This window comes from Hipposideros armiger, unplaced genomic scaffold (assembly GCF_001890085.2).
Source record: "Hipposideros armiger isolate ML-2016 unplaced genomic scaffold, ASM189008v1 scaffold_143, whole genome shotgun sequence".
Classification (NCBI taxonomy): domain Eukaryota; kingdom Metazoa; phylum Chordata; class Mammalia; order Chiroptera; family Hipposideridae; genus Hipposideros; species Hipposideros armiger.
In genome coordinates, this window is record NW_017731493.1 from 613,032 (window position 1) to 624,311 (window position 11,280).

General features: G+C 36.9%; 1 protein-coding gene across 5 annotated transcripts in view; it reads left to right on the forward strand.

Annotated features, from left to right (window-relative positions):
- The first annotated feature begins 6,838 nt into the window (after positions 1–6,838).
- The window catches only part of TMEM196 (transmembrane protein 196), a 72,059-nt gene continuing 67,617 nt past the window's right edge, over positions 6,839–11,280 (forward strand). For 3 of the 5 annotated variants that reach the window (XM_019650617.1, XM_019650618.1, XM_019650615.1), the window contains exon 1: positions 6,839–7,021. In XM_019650617.1, coding sequence (XP_019506162.1) covers positions 6,857–7,021 — 165 coding nt within the window. In that variant the 5' untranslated portion in view covers positions 6,839–6,856. The remainder of the gene's footprint in view (positions 7,022–11,280) is intronic. The other 2 variants (XM_019650619.1, XM_019650616.1) reach the window with 1 other exon arrangement.

The window sequence follows — 11,280 nt, forward strand, 5'->3', positions numbered from 1 at the left end:
TCCACGTATAAGTAAAGTCATATGGTTCTTGACTTTATCATGCTAAGTGAAATAAGTCTGACAGAAAAAGCCAGTTATTAAGTTTTATGCATCTATTTTCAAATTAACTAATTCTTTCCTTTGTCATGTTCATTCAGCTAAATCCTTCCAGTATTTTTCTTTATTTCAAAAATTGTATTTTCTACTTCTAGACTTCCCATTTTTTTAATCCTCACTAAAATTTCCTATTTATCCACTGAAAGAAATATTCATTGGTTGAAAAAAATGTTCCCCTTTAGTTTAGTGGGAATAATTATAATTACTGTCTTAAAATACTTATCTGTTAGTTCCAATAACTGGTTTATTTTGTGGTTGGACTGGCTTGATTTTTTTTTTGATCACTTCAAAATATTCTCCAGTAGGCAATATATTTTTTTGATTTTGCTATTAATTTTCTTGACTGTGGTAGAACTGCACATTCTGTTTCTTGCATGGCAATTCTGGTCATGCATATCTTTAAGTCTGTTTAAAACTAAACTGAGAAAAATATTGCTTACATAGGTATCATTATGATGCTCAGCATTCCTCTGTGTAAACCCAAGCTTCCTTCTGACATATTGTAATACTGCTTGAAGAGTATTTATTTTAGTATTCTTTTATGGTGAAGATCTTATGTCTTTACTAAGCAAATTTACTAAGTAGCTTCTCTCAGCTTTTGTTGGTCTGAAAGAATCTGTTTGCCTCTATTTTTAAGGTATTTTTGCTGAGTATACAATTCCAAGTTAATGGGGTGGGGAGGTTTGTTTTTAAAATTCCTTAGTTTAAAATGACATTCACTTGCCTCTAGGATTGAATAATTTTAGATGAGAAGTCTAGAATTCTTGCCTCGGTTTCTCTGTACATAATGTTTCTTTTTTCCTCTGCCTTCTTTTCGTTTTTAATTGCTATCACCGGTTTCCAGCAATTTCATTGTGATATGCCCTCCTGTGTCTGTCTTACTGGCAGTTATTTATGTTTATTCTACATACAGTTTGTTGAGCTTTTTAGGTGTGTGTGTTTCTAATTTTCACCAAATTTGGAAGATAATTGGCCATTATAAATTCATATATTTTTATCCCCCTCTTCTAGAACTTATACCTGTGTCTCGCTTGTTAAATTGTCCTACAGGTCACTGAGTCACTGTTCCTCTTTTTATTTTTTTGTTTTTTTTTTCTTTGTGATTTATCCCCCTCTTCTAGAACTTATACCTGTGTCTCGCTTGTTAAATTGTCCTACAGGTCACTGAGTCACTGTTCCTCTTTTTATTTTTTTGTGTTTTTTTTCTTTGTGACTTAATTTGTATTGTTATTTTTCTCTCTGTAAGCTTAATTTCTATTGTCATATCTTAATGTTCACTGATCTTTTCTTCTTCATTGTCTAATCTATTAATCTCAGATGTATTATTTTTATTTTCAGATATATAACTTTTCATCTATAGAAATTATATTTTGTTCTGTTATATCTTCAATTTATATTCTTATTACATTAATGTTTTTCTGTTCATCTTTGAACATATTTCTAATATTGATAATAAAAGATTTCTAATATCTTAGTTATAGATCAAATTTTCCTGCTTCTTCATTTCAGTTGTTAATTGGATAGCATGTATTGTAGGTTTTGCATTGAGTGATGGTTCCTGTCATCTTCTTAAAGATATGTTAGACTTTGTTAAGTTACTTGAAGAACAGATGCTTTGGAGGTCTGTTATAATGCACTTTTATGTCCGATATAGAGTTGCCTTTGCTCCAAGCATATTTAGCCCCACTACTTTTGTATGCCTCACCTATGATCTCTACTGACGGCTGAGTGTTCAACAAGGATTCTTTTTGGCTTTAGAAACATGAACATTTCCCTGACTTCTTGTAAGCTTCAGATTTTAGTTCTTGAATCATTCCATTTCTAGCCCTGTGCAGTTGCACCCCATTATTGCATGGATTAGAATTTAACAACAAATGCAAGAGATCCCTGTGGAGATTTCTGGAGGTCTTTCTCCATTAAACACTCTTTTCTCTAGTACTCTTTCCTGAAAATGTTGTCTATCTCAGCCTCCAAGAAACCTGCTATTTGTACTGTAAATTCTGTAGGTCCACCTTTCTCTGCTTCGTAGCCCTCTTTTTGAAACCCAGTTTGTTAAGTGCCTCTAAGTCAAAAGACCAGACCAGAAAATCTTGCTTGTTTCTCTTTTCCCAGGGGTAACAGTTCTGTACTGCCTAGTGTACAGTGTCTAAACACTGTGTATTTAAATATATTGCATGTAGCAGGAGAGTAAGTCCAGTCCAATTTACTCCAGAATGGCCAGGAGTGGAAATACCCACAATCTTTATTAAAGAGTAGAAATCACTATAAAATCATTCGATTTTTTTATATATTTAGAAGCCACTAATATTCAAAAGATATTTTAGACATAAATGAAAAATTGTAATAAATACAGTACTAAATGCTATACTTTGTCAAATTTGCTGAAGCACTGACATTACTATTAGATAATAACATAACCTATATTATCACTACAAGACAAAAAAGACAAAAGGTACATTCAGGTCTAGTTATCTCTGCCTCTTGATCTTTAAATAAGAAAAAAAGTGCTAAAAATGTTGTCTTATTTTCCTTTTTTGGCTGATCACTTTATCAAATCCTACCTAAGTCTTTAGATATAATAATTTCTAACCACACTGTAAAGAGTATTGAAATGTTAGACTTGTAGAATTTAAAAAGTGCTAAATGATTTGTAAAATTTTGTGACTTTTCTTTTCCTTAATTTTCTATCCTGGATTGGTCATTCAGTCCAGTGCCTAGAGTTACCAAACAAGTTTAGTTTACAATAGCTCGAACACTTTAAATCAGATCTCAAAATTAATCAGCTTAAAATTTTGACCTTTTCAGGTACAAATCCTATATCAGTGATTGAATTATTTCATAACTTACTTCATTGTACTAAGATAGGTAGTATTTGTTTACTAACGCATGGATTTTCCTTTATTCATACATTAAAATTCCTATAAATCTTATTTGGGTAAATGGGTGCATGAGAATCTCAGAATTCTTTAATACTTATTGGCATAATTAGGTCCTTAAAACGGAGCGATGATGAAGAAATTTACTCTGATTAATGTTTAGTAACAAGTATTTTGAGGTTATCCACACATTCATATTCATTGAGTTATATATAAGCCAGCAGGTGGCAAACAAGATTTTTTTTTTAAGATTTTTATTGGGGAATTGGGGGGATGGGAACAGTGCTGGGGAATTGGGGGAAGGGGAACAGACAAGTTGCTGTCGTTTTGTTCTTCAGTCTAGTTGTGGAGGACGTTGCTTCACTGGCCCAACTTGGCACCATCATTGCGCTCTTCCCAGGTGAGGCAGATCAGTCGCCGGCTTCTGGACGGCCGCTCATGGCAGCTGCTGGCCACTCACGCTGGCTGCTGGCTACACACGGTAGCCCATGGCAACCCACTGCCACAGGGGCTGCAGCCTACGCCGTTGCCGGCAACTCACAACAGCCCAGCTCCAGGTTGAGCTGTTGTTCATCATCTTAGCTGTAGAGGGCAGTGTCACTGGCCCTCATATGTGGGATCCGAACCGGGGCCCTATGGCATCCCAAGCCAGTTCTTAACCATCGCGCCACTCGGCTGGCCCAAACAAGATTTTTTTGTACTACTGCTCTTGTTGAAGAAGCATTGAACTAGGTATCAATGGATCTCATGAATAGCTCTTTCAGAGTACTATGGCATAAGGAATATTAAACTCTCTAGTTGCAGAGCCACTGGTATTTTGATAGCACTATACTTTATTTAATTTTCTCTTGATTTACTGTTTTATCCTATAATTCCTTCTCTAACAAATAGTTTTGAGAGACATAGGATGTCGATTTGAATCTATCTTTTGCTCTGATTTCCACAATTAAGAGTAAATGTTAGCTGCCCTTGTGTTTACTTTGTGGGGATCTTTACAACATTTAAAAGGTCATGCAATATATATTTAGTCTCCGAGAACGGGTAATGTAACATTCTTTTGAAAGATTTAACAACATTAATCCTCATGTTTTTAAACACAAAACAGTAATTTCATCTGTGGATAATGATTGTTTTAATTTTGTTCCCATAAATATTTCCATTTTCATGTGACTTATTAGTAGTCATTGATACATGAAGATGAAAATTAATTTCTTCTATGTACATTTGATTTCAGGAGTTTTAGATTTTGTACCAATAATTCAAGATCAATCAAGATTGGTTATATTTGGACTTATGATTAGGCTTTGGGGTATTTAAATAAATATATTTGTTGCTATCACATTCAGAGATGAAAATTCAACCATAATACATGATTTGCTCATTTCTTTCCTCTGTGAAATTCATCTATTGTTAACACTACTTCCATGTTCTCTACAAAATTAATTTTCCTTCCTATAACTTGTATTCCTTCCTCTATAACTGCATTAACCATTCCATTTTAACAATAACTATAGCTTGTTATTCTCTTCCTAATGGGGTAGTATTAAAAAACAAAAAAATAGTGATTGAAGACAAACCAAAGTTAGGTGACATACATGCTTCATGATTTACAAATATAAATTAAATTATTTAGATGAACTCTATATAATTTAAATAAAATAAACTATGCTTCATTAAAGCCAAAAACTATTTGAAGGATTCTAATGATTGACTGCTTGGCGGACTGATTTTTCTAGAAGTAGAAAGTGAATCACTAATTATACAACAGAAACGTTTGAGTTGCTCTCCAAATAACACAATAACTGAAGACTCTTTAAAGCCTAATGACTTATAATCCTCCCCTCCTTGCTTTTTTATTTTTAAGTGAAAAAGACTCAATTTTTAAACAAAATGTAGAATATAAATACATCATAAGGAAAGTAAATTATAGTGTAGAATTAAATTTAAAATATGAAACAAACCCTGAATCAAATTTAAGAAAACTGAAACTGGCACTTCTGCAATCTCTTCCATATCACTCAGCTTTAGCGTTTTCAGCATTGGAGCTTTTAAAAAAAGAAGCTTCTAATCAGAAAGGTCATTGCACTGCACGAGTCTGCATGGATTCAGAGGTTAAGGGGACCTGGTCTTGTGTAATGTGTCCTATCTCAGTCCTCCTTTCTTCTATTTTCCTTCAATCCATTTCTAACTGCGGAACCCAGTTTTTGAGAAAGAGGACCCATACTCCCAAACACCTTCTCATTCCCCCCACTTCCTGGGTCTCCTTGATGGAAAGCCTTGTGATTTTTCATGAGGTAAAAATCAGAGGCATGAAAACGAGGTCCAGAGACCGACTTGCAGACTTCTAGAGTTTCATACGCATCAGACTACAACACAAAAAATACCCAAGCCAAGGTTGGACCCTGCTTTAATGATTCTGGCGAGGGCAGACTGTCATAAACAATTTTGCAATGAGCCAGGTTTTTGTTTTGAATAATGTCCTTTCCAATAGTACTTAAATGTACACATCTCTTGAATTTGAGCGAGAACACACGGTCCCAGACGAGCTCGGTCTGGCAACGCAACCCAGAAAGTGTAGCAGCGCTTCCAGGGAACAGCAAGGGTCTGCTGGCCAGGGAAGAACCGCGGCCACATCCCCACAGAAGTGCCACCCCAGCCAATTGCGTCCCCCCCTCAACCTCGGACAAGGAAGGTGACAGGTCGTGACAGGGGAGTGAACGCTCCTTACTAGCAGGCTGGAGTCTAGCTCTTCTAGAGAAGGGAGCTCCTTGGTGGGGGTCCTTCAGAGTCCTAGTGAATTTGGGAGCCTGGCCTTTCTCCACCCCCTGTGCTTTCTCTGCCTTTCTTTGCCCACTGCGCCCCCACCCCAACCCTTGCATACGCAGAAGAAAGTTTTACACAGAATGAGCCCAGCGTTGACGTAGGCATCGCTCCCCTCCCATCTGGATAGAAGCCCAGGAGGAAGCGAGTGGGGGAGATGCGGAGGTGGGGATCGCTTGGATCGCTGTGGTGAGGGTCCCGAGGCGGGGCCGATCAAGGGCCAGCCAAGAGTATTGGTTCTAGACCCACAAATAGATCAAGCGCTTCCCTCCCCCACCAGCCTCTTAAATCCCAATGAGGTCACTGCAATGAGAGAGAATCGGATCCAGAGAGAGGGGGAGGAAGAGGAAGACGACGAGGAGGGAGAAGAAACCCAGACGGGAAAAGGCCATCAGACAAGGTCGCTTTTTCTGGCGACACAGCAACTGCGAGGAGCGTGGTGCTGAATATCATCCGCCCGCTCAGCCTGGGGACCGAGGGACTCGCAGAAGCACTTTGTGTGACCACGAAAACAAAGGAGAGGAGACGAGCGGGAGCGACAGGGAGAAAGAGGAGAAGCTCTGAGCAGTTCCGCTTTGGATCTGTGGGAAGCAAAGCTCATCTTTGTCAAGGAAAGAAAGGGAAGCCTCCAAGGGTCTGGGGTGGTGAAGGAGGCAGCGGGGTTTCCCTGCGGAGCTTGGGACGCGGCAGAACTCTGGACAGCGCCTCGCGAGCCGGGCTCGGAGCTCAGGGCTCCTCCGGGTTCCTGGCTCCTGCTCGAAAGCCCTGCTAACCGGCGTGCCGTCCTCTCCTGGTCTCTGACCACCGAACCCAGGGAAACCCTTCTACGATCCCTGCCGGAACGTGCCAGGGGGTGGAGCAGCTCTTTTGCCTCTGGCGCGGTCAGGGAAGAGGGTCTCCGGTTCAGGAAATCCAGTCCTTGTGGATTACACTTCACTGGTGAAGAAAGAAAAAAAGTTTTGGGGTCTGATAGGGGGCGGGAGGGGTTAAGGAGACTAGTGGAAGAAAGAAGGTGGATGGTTGGTTTCCCTCTCTGATCTGGAAGGAATGATGACCGAGGAAGGATGTGCACCAGCGGCCAGATCATTGGGAGCCTCTTGGTGCTCTCTGTGCTGGAGATAGGGCTGGGGGTGTCCAGCGTGGCCGTGGGGGCGGTCAGCTTCAGCCTGGCCCTCCGACAGCACAAGCCGCAGCTCGGAGACTCGTCCCCGGTATGGAGCGGGGTGTGTGTACGTTGAGCCATTTCACTCTCTCTTTACCTCTTTAAGGTGATGGTCAGTGTGCGTGCGTTAGTCACTCCCTCCCTCGGGGGGGGGTGTAAAAAATCATAAATCTCCTCTGACTTGCATGTAGGTTCATGTTGGCAGGCGATGCTTCTTTACGTTGTTCTTTTATTTATTTAGTAGTTGTTTTCTTTCTTTTTTTTTTTTTCTTACCTTGACTTACCACCAAATTAAATGGCTTTGTTTAAAGTTGGGGAGGAGGGCAGTTTTCACTAGCTGGATCTGCAAAAGGCTGACCAGTGGTGCCCATTGGGGACCACACCTGTCAAGGGCAGACTCACTTAGCTTCTTGGTTCTTGGTTTTTTTACAAGGAAAATCAAAATGAAAGTGTTACATCATTTTCTGGTACCAGGAACAAGTGAACATAGAGTTATGCATTTATCTTTGGGTACCGGTGTCCAAGTTATACTAAGGGCATCACCAATATGCCAGGAAGAGAGAAATGTGGTGTGTGTGAAAGGAGCGTTTTACCCCAGAAAACACTGCTCTTAGTTTTCCCTTGCTAGCTTTCTGTACTTCACATCTGAAAACTCTTTTGTAAGTTCTAGGCAATAAGCTAAACAACAAATGATATGATATTGAACAACATTGTTATTGGAGAATAACTCAGCTCAAACAGTACCTAAATGCTCAGAGAAAATGTCATCCTGTTTCTCTAGGTCAGATGGCAGACACAACAAACTTCTTTATTTGCTTTAGGTGAATCTCCAGGAAAGCCTTAAAGACCCCTTTCTTCCACCAAGGATCAAGAAAATAACTCGGCACTATTCTTAGTATGGGCCTAATTGTGAAAACCAACTTTTCTTCTCCTTTAAGTTCTATAGCTGCTATATCCTTCTGGGTCTCTAGCTTGATCATAATTTAATAGGATGTTATTCTATCACTAATAACCAGTAGGTGTAATTTACAATCATGGCTTAATTACCTGTGCTTTAAGTTACTTAGAAAAAAATGATCATTGATGAGCTCAGAAAAATCTTTCCAAAGTAATTCATTTTTGAGGAAAATTCTACATAACATTCTTAAAACTGGTATGATTCTCCTTTGGAAAATTAGTTTTTATATTTTAATTTTTCAAGTTAGAGAAAAAAGAAAAATGTTGTTCAATCCTAATATTGAGTTCCTCTAAGAATTCTTGTTCTAAACTCAATAACAAGTTGCTACCAACCTCTGAGTGAATTACCTATTTCTTTATTATGTAATTTTTATGAATGCATATTTAAAATTTAAGTATGAAAGCCTAAAAGGCAAATCTTAAATCTGATTTTACATCTTAATATGTAGTAGTGATTATTTTGAGACTTGTAGTTATTATTATTATTTAACAGAAATAGTTAGACTCTAAAACTTCTATCAGACAATTGTCAGAATGAAATATAATGTCAACACTTAAAGCAATGGGAAGAAAATGTGATCTTTTGAGGGCTTATGAGGGAAAAACCTAAAACACTTCAAATCACTTCCCTTCTGAAATTTAAGAAATTGAGTAAATAAACTTAAGTTGTCTCTAAGTAGTATTGAAGTATCCAGTTTATCTTCAGGAATTAAAAAAAAAGATGGTTATATTTGACATCATGTAAGAAAAATGAATTATTTTATCTCTCTTTGCAGAGTATTTACTATTTCTAGATGAGTTTACATATGTGTATGTACAGAAAATGAAAATTTTGAATCAGCTCAGTGAAAAGCAAATAAAAGTTAATATATATCATGATTATCATAAAGAATTATTTTCATTTTAACTGTTTTTTTAGAGTGACCAAAATTTACCTATGATCCTTGAATAATCATTTTGAATTCTATTGTCTGATTCAGTAAAATTTAAAAATACATGTGACTGAATGAATTGATTTGCAACTAGAATGCCCAAACAGTTGATCACTTTTATAAACTTCATTAAAAAAATAAAATTTGTGAAGAAATAAACACCCAGACATTATCACTGTTTATCAAATCATAGGCTTGCTACATTGATTTTTTTCAATTATTTTTCAGAGGTCATTTGTGACACAGTCTGAATTATCTCTTAATTCTGTCAATAATGATCTAAGAAAGGCAATATTTATAGAGGGCTTACCATGTGCAAGGCATTTTACTATTTCACAAAGACTATTCAGTTGAATCAGAATGCCTAATAGAGGAAGCCAGATGGGTACATCATTAACTTTACCAGTGGTGACAAATTAGAGTTTGACCTCAGAGAAATAAAGGGGCAGATAAAGGGAGGAGGTTTGGGGTGTTCAGCCAAACATCCATTGGAGAACTATAATTTTTCTCTTGATCTTGCAAATTTACTTGGACTTGGAATTAACGTATAACAGTGTGAATTCTGGAGTCTAACTGGGTGCAAATCTCAGATCTGCCATTTACTATCTGGATGACTAGCCAATGTTTCCTCATACATTGTAAAATAGGGTTGTTAGAAGGCTCAAATGAAATAATGCTCTTAGTAAAAAGTACAGCATTCAATAGTAAGCAATGAATAAACGTGAGCAGCTAACACTGGGTACACAGATTGGCAGTGAAGGACGCAAGAAAGGAAAGTCTTTTGGGCAGCATGGATGAATACAAAAAACTGGGGCAGGGTGGGTTATGTTCCAGGAAGAAAAGGTTCTTCTATATTTCTAGGGCTTAAGTATGTGAGGAGGAGATAAGAATGGAAAGAGAGGGTGGGGCCAGACCATGGGAAGTTGCATGCCAGTGCAAGTCAATAGCTTTATTTCCTCACATTTCAATAATAATAATAATAATAATAATAATAATAATAATAATACCAATTCTTACTTTCCAAAGAGATTCCAGGGAGATGCAGAGGAAAAGTAAATAGAAAATTATTCATCTCTTTGGTGTTTTATGAATTAAAAATCTATATTACTTATGAACACTGGATGGGATTTTATAATAATTAGCCTGTCAGGATAACCAGAGTCTCTAATCAGAGTGTGTTTTGATTGGTGCCATGAAGGTTTTTCACACATTAATATCATTATTACAAGATTCTGAATTAAGTTTTAGAATTCAATGGAAATAAAACTGTACTATGAAAGGATTACTTCTTATATATGGACCCCAACATCATAAGCTTTCTTATCTAGGTCAAATGCACTAAGAACTCAGGCACCTATTTTGATTATTTGGACCCAAATATACAAATGTTTTTAAAGGTAGCTTAAAAATAAAATACAACCAAGATAAAGGGCTTAACATCCATGAGGGGGATGCTTATAAAGATTATTTCCAGTTACTATTTCATACTCAGGCAAAGGGTGCTTCTGTGATCAGTCTAAAAGATGTGGGCATGTAGAAGGAAAAATGTCATTTAACTATAATTTCATAGTGAAAGCTATAAGTGCCTTTACAGAATTTTTGCTTCTTCTTGATTCTTTGTTATAGCAGATATAGTCACCTTATTGAAAGCATAAAAGAAAAAAAAAGACATTACTCTTAGATAACAATAAATGAACCATTTAATAAACTGTTTTGGAAAAGACGTAGTCATGTGAAATATAGTTGATGTGTAAGATTTATTGACAGAGAGTTAAATAGACAGGGCTAAGTTTCCAAGTTGCTGTATGATAGTCACTTTTCTCAGTCTCCAGTGCATCATTTATAATAGGAATGGACTGTATTTAGTAGTACACAAATTCATGGATCCAAGAGAATTTTATTTTGTCTCTGTAGGTTGACACTTGGAAATCTAGACATTCAGATGGTGGTGTCCATAACAACATCTGATTCTGAGTTGTATTTGATATATACCATGCTAAATTCCATCCATGTATACCTAATAATCATCCTATAAAATATATTAAAATAATTTTTCTAAGCCTTATTTGCCCCTCAAAGAAACATAGTCTTTTACAACATTTAAAATTTTTGTTATCTAAATCATATAAAGTTTGAGTAATTTTTACTGCTTATTTTTCTGGAGCATACTTGATTTGTATACCTTGCCTTTATCTGCTTAATAAATCTGATACTTAGGTGAGTGAAAATTATAGCATCTTTAAGGCCCATACCCGTTATGTTGACTCCTGATTCATCATGGCAACAAGTCAGCCAATTGTAAGATTGTGTTGAAATTCACATACTGTACATTCTTATCCACACCATAGCAATATAAATGAGGTTCTGCATATAAATAAAAACTGCTCTAAAGTATTATTTTTAATATTTAAATTGGTCCAATTCATTTAAGGAAAAC